Here is a 14,833-nt window from a genome sequence, read left to right on the forward strand (position 1 = left end):
AGTTACCGAGGAGTTCCATGACAAGGCCGAAGGCAGAGTGTTTTTATACAGGTCATGGAACTCCGAGGTAAATTCTAATATCCTTATATTTTGCAACTGGGGGAACATTTCAATGAGTCCTGTGACTGAAATGACATCAGAACTCACCGTTTATAAGGATATAATTTACAGGATATTCATGGCCTTTGTGTATTATATAGTGAATAAAGTACCCCCTCTTGTAAAATATAAGGATATTATAAGTTACCAAGGAGTTTCATGACCATATAAAAACACGAGGCCGAAGGCCGAAGGGGGTACTTTATTTATTATAATACACAAATTTTAGTGAGTCATGTGACAGAAATGACATCACTACTCACCGTTTATAACTGATGACATCACTACTCACCGTTTATAAGGATATAATTTACAAGATATTCACGGCTTTTGTGTATTATATAAATATACGCATCCCACCACTGACTGATGTTTGTGTTTGCAATATGCCTTTATGATAAAAGCTTACTCAACAGCAGCACTTTATTTTAAATTCTAAACTAACTCCACAGAACATTATCATGTTATAACATCACAATGGCCTGTCCCACACTTCTGGGAATAAATGTGAAGTAATTTGGAACTAAACAGGCGTTATATATCTGATCAGCAGAATCATTCCTCTGCAACACAAAGGAACACCTCACTTTGGCCACTGTATATACAAATCAACTCTGCACATCGCTGCATCTCTCCCATGGCAACAGAATCTAGTCACGACCTCATTCTGATAGGTCGCTGTCAACCTTTTTCCCGCCCGTTCGGTCCGTCTCGTCTTCTCACTGGTTAAACCCTTTGCCGTCACAACCATAGGAGGCCTGTTGCCTTGGTTTCAGATTTTCATTGGTCAGGCGTGATGTAATGTCCCTCTCTGATTGGCTACTAGCAATTCCGCCTAGCGGTGGGGGAACTGGACCCGCCATTCTAGTCTGTGACGTCAGGCGCGGAGGCCGCCATTTTGGATCGGAGAGAGTGCTGTTGGACGGATTGAGGCGCCCGGCGGGAGAGCCGTTATCTTCCGTTCGCTTCCCTTTTCCCCCCTTCTAGCCGGTAACATGTCCGATAAGTACATAGGAGACTCGCACCTGGAAGAGACCGGCGAGGAAAAGCAGGTATGAGGGTATCGCGGCTCAGACTGCTTGTAGTCTGCAAAGGCAAAGCCTCAGGGTTTTTGCTGACTTGTCCAGGAAGGGATTGCAGGGGGTCAGTGCCCTTAGTACCCAGTGCAGTGTGATGATTGGTTGCTGCTTGTGTCATTAACCTCTGTGCGGACGTGCGATTGGCTGATACGGAGCTGTCAGTGTAGTGGGAGGGCGCAGCGTTGCTGGGGGATCCCTAGAAGTGTTTGAGTGACTGGATTCGTCTCTGTTTTATGGAAAGTATTTGTTATTATGTGGGACTACTTGAGTCAGGCCACCAAGCAAGGCCCAGGAGCTCCTTTAGCCACATCTAATTTTCACAACCAGCTACAAAACTGGCCAAGAGGCGCTTCAAAAGTAGCCCAAAAATAGCCCAATATGTGCAGGGGAAAACTAGTCTAAAAAATAAATGAAGATATGTCAAAATACGCTTTTTTCAGATTTTCACTGTTTCACTCATTTTTCCATGAAGCAAAATGGGACAGATTCACCCGTCACCAGGGGAGTAACTACAAGGGGGGCCCAGGAGGTACAGCGACCCCGTTAGGATCTAAAACCATTTCAATAAACATTGGTAAAACCGCTCAACCTCTCGACATTTTGGTGGGCAGCAGATTTTTATATAATTGTCTGAAATTGAGGAAAATCACCAGAGAATGGTTGAGAGTGAATGGAAACTGGGGTACAGAGCCCGAAATCCAGTAACTCCCGACTTCTACATAAGTCAGTCCCATTGCATGCTGGGTATTGTAGTCTTACATTAAACTTGGCAGTTGGCAAATTGCTTAATAAAAACTACATTACCCAACATGCATTGGGAGACACAGGCTTGGCACATTGGGGCAAGAAAAAACTTTGGCTGATTTCCAAAGTACAGACCAGCCAAAGACCCAAAAAGTAGGCAAAATCCGTACCTTGGCTAGTTTGTGCTTTCAAAACCCGCCTGGGCTTTAAATTAGTAGCCCAATTTAGCTGGAAAACCACCAACCTGGCTTAGCAGGCAGTATTGCTGTAGGTTACCTCCGTTATTGCCTCAGGGGTGCAGGCAAATAACACAGATTTGGGGCTGTTGTTTGTCTCCCTTATTGAATATTATACCAACCACCCAGAGCCTTTTATTTACCTCCCATAACAAACTGTGTACAGCCTGACGGAACTTTCTATTTTGTTCTCACCACTTCTAGTTAAAGGGATACTGTCATGGGGAAAAAAATTTTTTTCAAAATGAATCAGTTAATAGTGCTGCTCCAGCAGAATTCTGCACTGAAATCCATTTCTCAAAAGAGCAAACAGATTTTTTTATATTCAATTTTGAAATCTGACCTGGGGCTAGACATATTGTCAATTTCCCAGCTGCCCCAAGTCATGTGACTTGTGCTCTGATAAACTTCAGTCACTCTTTACTGCTGTACTGCAAGTTGGAGTGATATCACCCCCCCCTTCCCCCCCCCAGCAGCCAAACAAAAGAACAATGGGAAGGTAACCAGATAACAGCTCCCTAACACAAGATAACAGCTGCCTGGTAGATCTAAGAACAACACTCAATAGTAAAATCCCATGTCCCACTGAGACACATTCAGTTACATTGAGAAGGAAAAACAGCAGCCTGCCAGAAAGCATTTCTCTCCTAAAGTGCAGGCACAAGTCACATGACCTGGGGCAGCTGGGAAATTGACAAAATGTCTGGCCCATGTCACATTTCAAAATTGGATATAAAAAAATCTGTTTGCTCTTTTGAGAAATGGATTTCAGTGCAGAATTCTGCTGGAGCAGCACTATTAACTGATGAGTTTTGAAAAATAACATGTTTTCTGATGACAGGATCCCTTTAAATATACAAAACGGTCGGCTCATGCAATGTGGCCTGTTTGCTCTGCAGTCTCTTATATTAACCCGTCCCAGCATCGTCATCCAAAAAGCACAAGAACATTCTCAGATGGTGGCCGCAAAGTTGTCCGAAAGAAAGACGGCAGCTGAATGGAAGGAAGTGTCGGTTCAGTAGCAGGGGGCACAGATGATGCTTACCATTGAATCCCCCCTTTTGCAGTCAGCATTCGGAACGTCGCCAGTTAGTACTGGACTATTCACCAGACTGTCAACGAGTGAATGTGACCAACCTTTATACTAGCTATGCACCCAATCCAGGATTCGGCCAGGATTCTGCCTATTTCAGCAGGATTTGCATTTGGCGAATCCTTCTGCCCGGCCAAACCGCATCCTAATTTGTAAATGGGGGACAGGGAGGGAAATCTCGTGACTTTTTGTCACAAAACAAGGAAGTAAAAAATGTTTTCCCCTTGCCACCCCTAATTTGCATGTGCAATTATTCGCTATTTTGATTCAGGGGTTCGGCCGAATCCAAAATAGTGGATTCGGTGCATCCCTACTTTATACCCAAACAGCTTGCTAAGGCACAATGGGATGTAGGGGCAATATTATTTTGTTTTATAACTCCTTATTTATAGCAGTTATATGTTTATAACAAAAATTTAAAAAAAAAAAAGGAAAATTTTAACAAAGGAAAAAAATAAAATCAAAGCATGATTTGATCACATTCACATTATAGGTGTTAACATTACTATGGCGCGTCAGGGAGAAATTTATCCCACGTTGCCCAAATGGCTACATGAAGATCGAATTCATCCTCCAGGGGCCAATAGTATTTTGGGGGACGTTGATCCCAGCGACTGGGGGTGTCAAATCAAGGACATTTCAGAAGGCGTGGGTCCGCATAATTTTAAGTGTAATTTTATCGCTATGCCACGACATTGCCTGTAAACGATATAAAATGGCATTATATAAGAAGATTAGGAAAGCCCAATGCCATAAGCTTTGCTCAGGATTATAAAATCCCCCCCCCCCAGGCATCGCATCGAGCTTCTGTCCAGTAAAAGCTGCACCAAGGATCTTCCTCACTAAGCAAAAATTGTAGTGATTTAGTACAGTGGTGTCGTTTTTAACATATTGGCTTCCCCCAGTGTATTAACCTTTCCTCATCCTACAATTATATTGATCGCTTTATTCAGTAGTGTCTCTTAGTTCACAGGGCGATCACTGCCGTTTTGTGATTTCCGGTTTGAGAGAAAAAACTCTTAGAGAAATTAGATTGTAAGCTCCACTGGGGCAGGGGCTTTATAATACACATGTTTCTGTTTCGAACTCGGCCTTTTAAGATTAGGCTCAATTTTAAGTTTTATAGCTGGCATCCAAACCACTCTGGAATATACAGGAGACATAGCAGAGAGTACGTAGAGGGAGGCTTCCTAATAATCTTACAGGGGCCCATCAGTTTCGATTATATCTTAACCAGAAGTGAAGAAGGAACTGAGACTGGACCCTCTGTACAATTTCATGCAAGTGATTCTTGGCTGTCATAGGCTTTTATTCATAAAATTCCAATGTTTCATATCTTTTGGAGAGGGAATGGGAGCTCGGTGAATACCACTTTGTCAGGCAGGGGGTTCAACAGCTTTGGGGGGGGGGGGAGCCCAGTGACATAAAGAGAGTTTGTGGCTCCCATGTCAGTTGTTTACCACTTTTTCTTCTTACTGAGACCAACAGGGAAGATGTTCTTTAAAGGAGACATTTTGTGTGAAAAAACAGGAATGTCCCAGTGTATTCTACTCTTTTAAATATAGAAGGAAAGTGCTTAAAGGAGAAGGAAAGGTTAAAACTAAGTAAGCCTTATCAGAAAGGTCCATCTAAATATACCAGTAAACCCCAAAAGCAGTGCTGCTCTGAGTCCTCTGTCAAAAGAAACACAGCATTTCTTTCCTTCTATTGTGTACTCATGGGCTTCTGTATCAGACTTCCTGTTTTCAGCTTAAACCTCATTGCCCTGGGCAAGAGCATGCTCAGTTTGCTCCTCTCCCCCCACCCCTCCCTTCTCTACTGTAATCTGAGCCCAAAGCAGGGAGAGACTCAGGCAGGAAGTGATGTCACACCATGTTAATACTGCAGCTCCTATCCTAAACAAACAAAGTTTCTAGAGCTTTTTACTCAGGTATGGTAAAACATTCTACAGAATAAATATAGCATTCTAGCTTGCACTATTGCAGCTAATCTATTGGCAATAAAATACCTCCGTAGCTTTCCTTCTCCTTTAAAGGAGAAACAAACCCCTTATTAAAAAAAACCCCACCCCACATAGATCCCACCTCCCTCTTCCCCCCAGCCTAGCTGCTACCTTGGGCAAATTCCCCTAACTTTTTACTTACCCCAGATTCAGGGTTCGCAGTTCACGGCAGCCATCTTCCGGGTCTTAAGTAATCTGAGAATGGGAGCGGCACATGCATAGAATTTCCCTGTTTGCGACAACTACACCTGTGCCTGAAATGGACAGAAATTGCTGGAAGAAGACACGAAAGATGGCTGCCGTGAACTCCGATCCCTGAATCTGCACCGAGGGGTAAGTAAATAGTTAGGGGCATAGCTAGGCTGGGGGGAGGAGGGGTCTATGTGGGATAGGGGGGTAGGGTTTTTTTAACTAAGGTGTTTGTTTCTCTTTTAAAAAAGTAGTGTTTCTGGTTTCTTTATTGAAAATTTCTGCAAAAACCTTACTAGTGCTGCCCATCTGTGTCGGACTGGGACACCAGGGGCCCACCAAAAACGCTTAGACCAGGGGCCCGCCCAAACACCTTTAGTCCAGGGGCCCACTCAAAGTATTATTCCTTTCCTTAGTCAACCTCTATTCTCCTATTCTCTTTTCTTAACATACTATAACATTTTATTCCATCTATTTAGCCTCTTTATTCTCAGAAAAACTGAATGGCCATGAAATAAGCCAAATATTTAGAAGCAGGAGGGCCCACTGATACCTTGGCCCACCGGGAGTTTTCCTGGTATCCCTGTGGGCCAGTCCGACACTGGTTCCACTTCCTGCTGCCTCCTTTCCCAGGCTGTGCAGGGGAGCTCTCAGCTCACTGCACTGTAAGACAGGAACCAATCAGCAGCTAGCAAGACCTGATAGGGAACTGAAGCCTGTCTTTGCTTGTGTGACTGCAGGGCTGTGATTGGCTGTCCCCCTCCTACTGTGCTTCTGTTAGGGACTTTTGGGACACGCCCATCCTCATTTGAAACAGGGACCAGAGAACATCTATAGGGAGCTCCAATAAAGGGGCCATTTTTAAACATTGTATTAATTTGTAGCACAATGTGAAACCAACACCACATATTAGTCATAATTGCCTATAAAATATTCGAAAAGGTTTTTTTAGAAAGTTTCTTCAGTATGAGGAAGCTTATATTAAATTAAAATTGTTCCCCTTTAATAGTAATGCAGAACAAGGCCTTATCTGAAAAGCACGGTATATTACAGACCCTGCTAGGACCTGAGCATGTGCAGAGATATCTCTTTTCACTTTGCTACAAACTTCTATGCAGAAGAAGGGGACAGAGCGGATAATTATGCCGTGTTTCCCTCTGTCTGACCATTTTCCCGGATGTGCTGCTTGGTTCCAGTGTGATACATCTGTAGCGATCACAATCTTGACAAGAGTTTTCCATCTTCCCTCTCTAATGAGCGAGGAGGGATAAATTAATAGCTCAGTCACCGTGACAGCAGCACCTGTGATCCCTTGGGAACATCCGAAATTCCTGCATTGACGGGCGAGTACTAACCACATCCTACTAACCACGTCCTCTTAAATGTGCTTTTTCCCGTTGCCAAGGGGGGAAAAAAATGCTTCGCAAATCTCGTGTGATTTTCTGGCAGCTGTTTACCTTGCTTAACAACCTGGATTTCCAATTGCCTTGAGTAGTGGGGACAAACCTCAGCTTGGTGTTGTTTTTCTCATCCAAAGGGATGAATAATATAGACACATATTTATTTTATGTATAGGTACTTGGCATGTCACATTTAGGATCCCCAGGTGATTTAAAACTTACAGGTTTCTACTTATGCAAGCAGATCTAGCGGCTTGATTGGGGCTGCATTTGCATTTTCCCCATGCCCTGGATCTGTGGGTAAAGCACTCACGAATAAATCATTGATATGCCTGGGTGCAGAGTTAAAATTGACTTTGAGAAAGTCCTTAGTATAGGCCGCAACATCAGTTCTTGCCCTTTAAATAATAAATAATGCTGAATTTTTAAGAACTGTAAATGCGGATCACCTTCTATGGATATATATGGATATATATATATATTTATATGATTAGCAAACCTGTTCGTAGCTTTCCTGCGTCTAATGGTTTTTCACTGCTACACCCACAGACCAAACACCAGAAGCTTAAAGGAACAGTTCAGTGTAAAAATAAAAACTGGGTAAATGTATAGGCCGTGCAAAATAAAAAATGTTTCTAATATAGTTAGTTGGCCAAAAATGTAATGTATAAAGGCTGGAGTGACTGGATGTCTAACATAATAGCCAGAACACTACTTCCTGCTTTTTCACTGATTGGTTACCAGTGTGTCATAACTGTTGCTTTTGAATCTGAGCTGAATGATAAGGATCAATTACAAACTCACTGAACAGTTATGTCCCATGTGGCTCCGCTTATAGTCGCTGACTAACTCAGAGTTAGAGAGCTGAAAAGCAGGAAGTAGTGTTCTGGCTATTATGTTACACATCCAGTCACTCCAGCCTTTATACATTACATTTTTGGCTAACTAACTATATTATATTATTATTACTACATTATTTTATTTTGCACAGCCTATCTATTGACCCAGTTTTTATATTTATACTGAATTGTTCCTTTAAGGTACTTATGCATGAGGTGTCTGACACCTGACACTTCTCTGCTCTGAGTTATCATTGAGCGACAGGACTGAACAAAGAATTGCCTGGAGAAGACAGATACAGCAAGATACAGGACTGGGGTTTTTAAAGGGATTCTGTCATGATTTTTATGGTGTCGTTTTTATTTCTAAATTACACTGTTTACACTGCAAATAATTCACTCTACAATATAAAATTTCATTCCTGAACCAGCAAGTGTATTTAGTTGTAATATTGGTGTGTAGGTGCATCTCAGGTCATTTTGCCTGGTCATGTGATTTCAGAAAGAGCCAGCACTTTAGGATGGAACTGCTTTCTGGCAGGCTGTTGTTTCTCCTACTCAATGTAACTGAATGTGTCTCAGTGGGACCTGGATTTTACTATTGAGTGTTGTTCTTAGATCTACCAGGCAGCTGTTATCTTGTGTTAGGGAGCTGCTATCTGGTTACCTTCCCATTGTTCTGTTGTTAGGCTGCTGTTGGGGAAAGGGAGGGGGTGATATCACTCCAACTTGCAGTACAGCAGTAAAGAGTGACTGAAGTTTATCAGAGCATTAGTCACATGACTAGGGGCAGCTGGGAAACTGACAATATGTCTAGCACCATGTCTGATTCCAAAATTAAATATATTAAAAAAAAAATCTGTTTGCTTGAGAAACGGATTTCAGTGCAGAATTCTGCTGGAGCAGCACTATTAACTGATGTGTTTTGAAAAAAGAAAAAAGAAAAAAAGTTTTCCCATGACAGTATCCCTTGAAGAAGAAGGAAAGGTTAAATGGCTGCAGGCTGTTGTATGGTGCAGTAGAGTTGAAGTTCAGCATTTTGCTCTATTGCACCTGTGCAGCATTAAAGGAGAAATTAACCTTTTTGCAGGAAAAATATCACAATGCGGTACTTGCTCAGAACTACTCCAGGCCTAACAGGAGCACTGGCCTTGGGTATCAGGTAGGGGACTATAGTCACAGGATGGTGCCTAACATTTGGCACCCCTTTGGTTTAACCTCTCTTTTTCCTTTACATATAACAAACCAGATATTACATAACAACATAGCAGGGAATTGTCATCTTTGGAGGGGAGCAGCATCAGGGTTAGCACAGAACCAATTTCTAAGACCTGAACCGCAACCTGCATATTTTCCCACTTTGATCCGCTACCCGACCAAGACCCACAACTGCCTTATCCGCAACCCACCCACCACCATCAAACAGGAAGTGACGTTGCTGCAAACCGGAAGTGACATCTTTAAAAGTGGGCGGGGACAGAAACAATTAAAACTTTAAAAGGAGTAAAATATAGACAATAGTACATAGCATAAGAAATTAAGGTCAGACCCACAGACCCGCATCTATACCTGCATCTGAAAATCCTCCCCTCATTCCACAGGGTGCCCGCTTTTTTTGCAGCTAACCCGCGGGTACCCGACCCGCTGCAGGACTCTACATCAGGGCTATACTTGATCATTTATACGCGATTTCATCATGATTATCCTTCATGATTACTCTCTTTGCATATGATGGTTCTCATTCCCATTAGTCCCTGACCCAGTGGAGCTTACAGTCTGTGTTACGTATCACGCTCTCACCAGCAGCCAATTAACTTGCAGATGCAACGAGAACGTGCGACCACTTTGTAAATGTTCTCTGTATCATTGCTGTGTAGTTTGGTGAAAAGATTCTTGGGAATGATCATAAAGCTATGGTGAGATACAGTAAAAATAAATTTAAACCCACGTGCATGGCATTGTGTTTGTATTTCAGGACTCACAAGAAAAGGAAGCGGTGACTCCTGAAAAAGCAGAGGAGCAGAAATTGAAAGCCAAATACCCTAATTTAGGACAAAAACCTGGAGGTTCAGATTTCCTGATGAAAAGGCTTCAAAAAGGAGTAAGAAAAGTGATTTTGGTTTAGCTGTGCTTAAAAGGTTCCTTGAATTATTTAGGTTTATTGTATATGGCCTTTAATGGGTTACTACATATTAGATGTTAGAGCTTAAATACAATATTTTAGCTGTGATGACCTCTCAGACCACACCCCTTTACATATTTAAATAACTAAAAATGGAAACTAAATATTAAAGGTATATAAATAGGTCCACAAAGCACCTAATGGCTCCCTTCTGTGCCGGTGTTTGTTAGTGGATTAATACACATAAAGAGAATAATGTGGAGCACTCAAAGCATTTCCCTGAAAAGATTTTCAGTTTCGCAAATGCTCGTCTGTCAAAAACATATTCAGTGCCAAAAAGTCATTAAATATGTATAGGGCAAATCTAATCTCCGACATCTGTTGGGGCCAAATCATGTTTCTCTCTCTCATTCCGTTTTGAGCAGACTTCGACATACAGAAATAAAAACACTCTACGTAAACCTTTTATTCTAGGTTCTTGGTCTGTCGGCAGCTTTTATCGCCCCGTGTATGGCCACCTTAACAGAAAAATCTTTTAGATCTTCAGAATCTGTAGATTGTGTTTGTTTTTGGGTTTTTTCGTTTGTTTTTTTAAAGTTAGGGTAAGGGCACATGCAAAGGTTCAGGGAGATTAGTCGCTCGAAGAAGGGACGATTTGTCGCCCAAATTTTAGCGTGTGCCCTTACCCTTAAGGTAGAAGAAGATAAATTTGCCCTGTAGAGACTGAGCAAGCCGGTGAAAGCATATTAATAGGGGATAGCCATTTGTCAAGGTGGCTACTGAAAGCCTTGACGTCACATTTAGGAAAAAAAGATCATGAATATTTTACAATAACTGTGCCTAATCTGTGTGAAGGTGCCACTAAAGCTCCAAAAAGGAGATTACGCTGCAGTCAATATTATCTTCTTAATATATACAAAGCTCTACTAATTGTATGTAGCACATGTTCAATAACTTGCCCAAGGACAGAAGCCACTGGCACGTGACTCAGTCAGTGACTCCCGAGAATGATTGGGACCTGGATAACGTAATTTGGATCTTCATACCTTAGACACAGATCTTTACTGCTAAAGGGCTGTGGTTGCCTTGGGCTGGTACAGAAGCACAAAACATAATGTACAACATTTCTAGCTACTTCTTTAGTTAAGCTTTAGTTCTCCTTTAATGCTGTATAGTCCGGTATCTTTATGCTCATTTATCCTGCACTTCATGGATCTTTTCTTATTTACCCTTTTTCCTGTATCGCTGCAGCAAAAGTACTTTGACTCGGGTGACTACAACATGGCAAAGGCCAAGATAAAGAACAAACAGCTGCCATGCGCAGGGCCAGACAAGAACTTGGTAACCGGAGACCACATCCCTACGCCACAGGACCTTCCGCAGAGGAAGTCTTCACTGGTGACCAGCAAGCTAGCGGGGTAACCTGCCTACTTTTGCTTCCCCATTTCTCCAGGCCGGATCTGTTGCAGTTCACTGTATCATAGAGCTGAGATGCGTGGACTTGTTACATAAACGCATCACCCTGCCAGTGCCAGAAGGATCACTGTCGCATTGGCTTCGCCATACGGTAGAGTCCTGTGCGGAACCAATTTATAAGACCCGAACTCGCATCCTTCAACCCGCATATTTATCCACTTTGATCCACTACCCGATCCGCAACTGCCTTATCCGCAACCCAATCCGAGTACTATTAAAGGGGAAGGAAACCTAGTCGGCGCAAACCCCCCACCCCCCCTCCCGTTTGTTGCCCACCTTCCCTCCTCCCCCCTGACCTACCCGTCCCGCTGGGCAAATGCCCCTAACTTGTTACTTACCCTTCTGCGCAGGTCCAGTCCAGGGAGTTCTCCGACGACATCTTCTTCCACGCGATCTTCTTCATGCTTTGATCGGCGCATGCGCAGTAGGATAATTTCGCCGGTACGATCTAGTGCACATGCACGTGACTTTTGGCGCATGCGCAGTAGATCCGTACCGGCGAATTGATCCTACTGCGCATGCGCCAAAACGCCGTTCACAGCAGGAAGAAGATCGCGTGGAAGAAGATGTCGTCTGTGAACTCCCTGGACTGGACCTGCGCAGAAGGGTAAGTAACAAGTTAGGGGCATTTGCCCAGCGGGACGGGTAGGCCAGGGGGGAGGAAGGAGGGTGGGCAACAAACGGGAGGGGGGGTGGGGGGTTTGCACCGACTAGGTTTCCTTCCCCTTTAAACAGGAAGTGATGTTGCTGTAAACCGGATGTGACATCATCCAAAGTGGGTGCGAACAAAGTTTAGTAGAATTTTAAAAGGAGTAAAATATAGACAATATATCATAAGATATCCGAAAATCCTACCCTCATCCCGCAGGGTACCTGCTTTTTTGTGGGTACCCGACCCGCTGCAGGACTCTACCATACGGCACGGACCCTTCTGTCTCTGACCAAGCTAAGCTATTAAGCGTGCTCCGAACATGCCAGCGAGATGCCGCTGGGTTCGAGCTTTGCAGTGGGTGATGGAAAAATTTGATTTCTTGGAGCTGAAGAATTCGCTCAGACTCTTTATTGACCTTTGTTTCATAGTGTAAGATATTAATGATGGGTTTTTGCATTCCTTTGTGCGTGACACAGGCATGTCGAGGACTTGCACCACGTGTAAAGAAAGTGACGCCAACGCAGTGGTGCTCCCCGGACGCTGTTACGTCGGTCAACAGAACGAACAACGCGAAACCTTTGAAGGGCGGACAATCACCACTCAACTTGTCGAAGGAAAGGCCTTCTTGCATGGAAAGGGGCACCCATGCACCCGCAGAACTTTATAACCAGAACGTGTAAGATAAATGACTTTGTGAAATCCGCTACATCTCCTGTACGATTCGGCAACTGGATGGATGTACAGAGGCTTCAGACCTCACGGCTTGTGATTTATTTTGAAGCTCTCTCGGAAGAGTTTTGTGCTACGTCTCCATCACTGCCCTGATTGGGAACTTCATTAAGTGGCTCATACCACAATCCAGAAGCCAGTCCTACATTAACTGCTGTCTTTCATCCCATATGCTGTAAAGTGGAGATTTGCCTAAACCCTGAACAGGGGATATAGAAAATTAGGACACGTTTCGGCTATCCCAATTAAAAAATATCGTTAATAGCCTGCTAAATTCGATACATATCACGCATTCGTTTTGCCCTAGATTTCAGTTAAAATAACTGACGTAGAGCCTGTGAACATATATTAAATGGAAATTAAAATCTGCTCTGCTTTATCATCATCCAATGTGCATATGCCAAGGACATCAAGTGGAGACAAGCCACCGCGGAATTTCAGATTGCGCAGAAATATTAGAATATTAGCCTTATTCGCTAATTATTGAGAAGCAGTACTCTCGTTTAAAAATCATTAACCTTTGTAGTCAAATATAAAAAGGTCCCCAACGCGTGTGACCGAACCACCGAATCCTTCGTGAAGGATTTGTCTGAATACTGAAGCCAATCCTAATTTGCATATTAAAATTAGGGGTGGGATGGGAAAACATTTTTTACTTCCTTGTTTTGTGACAAAAAGTCAAACAATTTCCCTTCTGTCTCTAATTTGCATATGCAAATTAGGATTCGTTTTGGCCGGGCAGAAGGATTCAGCCAAATTCGAATCCTGCTGAAAAAGGCTGAATCCCGAACCGAAACCTGGATTCAGTGCATCCCTAATATATAAATCCATAAATAAATACAACATGTAGTCAAATCCGAAGAGTTGTTTGCTCTTGGTGGTGACACCAAGGGGCAGATTTATCAAGGGTCGAATAGTAAATTCAAATTTTCGAGTTTCAAAAATTCACACATTCGAATTTTAATCCCCCTATTTGAATGTGAGATTTACTGTATCACACCTCGACCCCTAATACGAATGTTCGCTGCCTAAAACCTGCCAAGTTCATGTAGAAGTCAATGGCAGAGGTCCGTTGAGCCATTTGGAGATGGTAATAGCCTTCCTGACTTTCAAGATTTTTTATTTTTGGGAGAAAAACTCGATCCATAAGAATCAAATACGATTCGAATTTTTGGGTCGGAACTATTCGATTAAAGGGGTGGTTCACCTTGACGGTAACTTTTAGTATGTTCTTGAATGGCCAAAAAGCAACTTTAAAATTGGTTTTCATTATTTAATTTTTACAGTTATTTGCCTTTTTCTTCGGACTCTTTGCAGCTTTCAAATGGGCGTCGCTGTCCCCTTCTTAAAAAACAAGTGCTCTGTAAGGCTACAAATATATTGTTATTGCTACTTGGTATTCCTCATCTTTCTATTCAGGCCTCTCCTATTCATATTCCAGTCTCTTATTTAAATCAATGCACGGTTGCTAGGGGAATTTAGGGCAATTTGCAGAGTTGCTGAATCAAAAGCTAAATAATTAAAAAAAACAAAACAAACAAACAAACAATTACAAATTGTCTCTCTACATCATACTAAAAGTTATCTCAAAGGTGAACAACCCCTTTAAATATTAGACATTCAAAATTTTTCTTAAAGGGATACTGTCATGGGAATTTTTTTTTTTCAAAATGAATCGGTTAATAGTGCTGCTCCAGCAGAATTCTGCACTGAAATCCATTTCTCAAAAGAGCAGATTTTTTTTATATTCAATTTTGAAATCTAACATGGGGCAAGACATATTGTCAATTTCCCAGCTGCCCCAAGTCATGTGACTTGTGCTCTGATAAACTTCAGTCACTCTTTACTGCTGTACTGCAAGCTGGAGTGATATCACCCCCTCCCCCCCCCAGCAGCCAAACAAAAGAACAATGGGAAGGTAACCAGATAGCAGCTCCCTAACACAAGATAACAGCTGCCTGGTAGATCTAAGAACAACACTCAACAGTAAAAACCCATGTCCCACTGAGATACATTCAGTTACATTGAGAAGGAAAAACAGCAGCCTGCCAGAAAGCATTTCTCTCCTAAAGTGCATGCACAAGTCACATGACCTGGGGCAGCTGGGAAATTGACAAAATGTCTAGCCCCATGTCAGATTTTAAAATTGAATATAAAAAAATCTGTTTGCTCT

The 14,833-nt window shown here is 42.6% G+C and overlaps 1 protein-coding gene across 2 annotated transcripts; it reads left to right on the top strand.

Annotated features, from left to right (window-relative positions):
* Nucleotides 1-957: 957 nt before the first annotated feature.
* On the top strand, nt 958-14,189 carry ensa.S (endosulfine alpha S homeolog). Of its 2 annotated transcripts, NM_001086605.1 has the most exon segments (4): nt 973-1,151; nt 9,657-9,782; nt 11,055-11,221; nt 12,408-14,189. In NM_001086605.1, coding segments are annotated over 4 exon segments (378 nt in total). In that variant the 5' UTR covers nt 973-1,094; the 3' UTR covers nt 12,436-14,189.
* The last annotated feature ends 644 nt before the right edge of the window (nt 14,190-14,833 follow it).

Source organism: Xenopus laevis, chromosome 8S, assembly GCF_017654675.1.
Source record: "Xenopus laevis strain J_2021 chromosome 8S, Xenopus_laevis_v10.1, whole genome shotgun sequence".
Taxonomy (NCBI): domain Eukaryota; kingdom Metazoa; phylum Chordata; class Amphibia; order Anura; family Pipidae; genus Xenopus; species Xenopus laevis.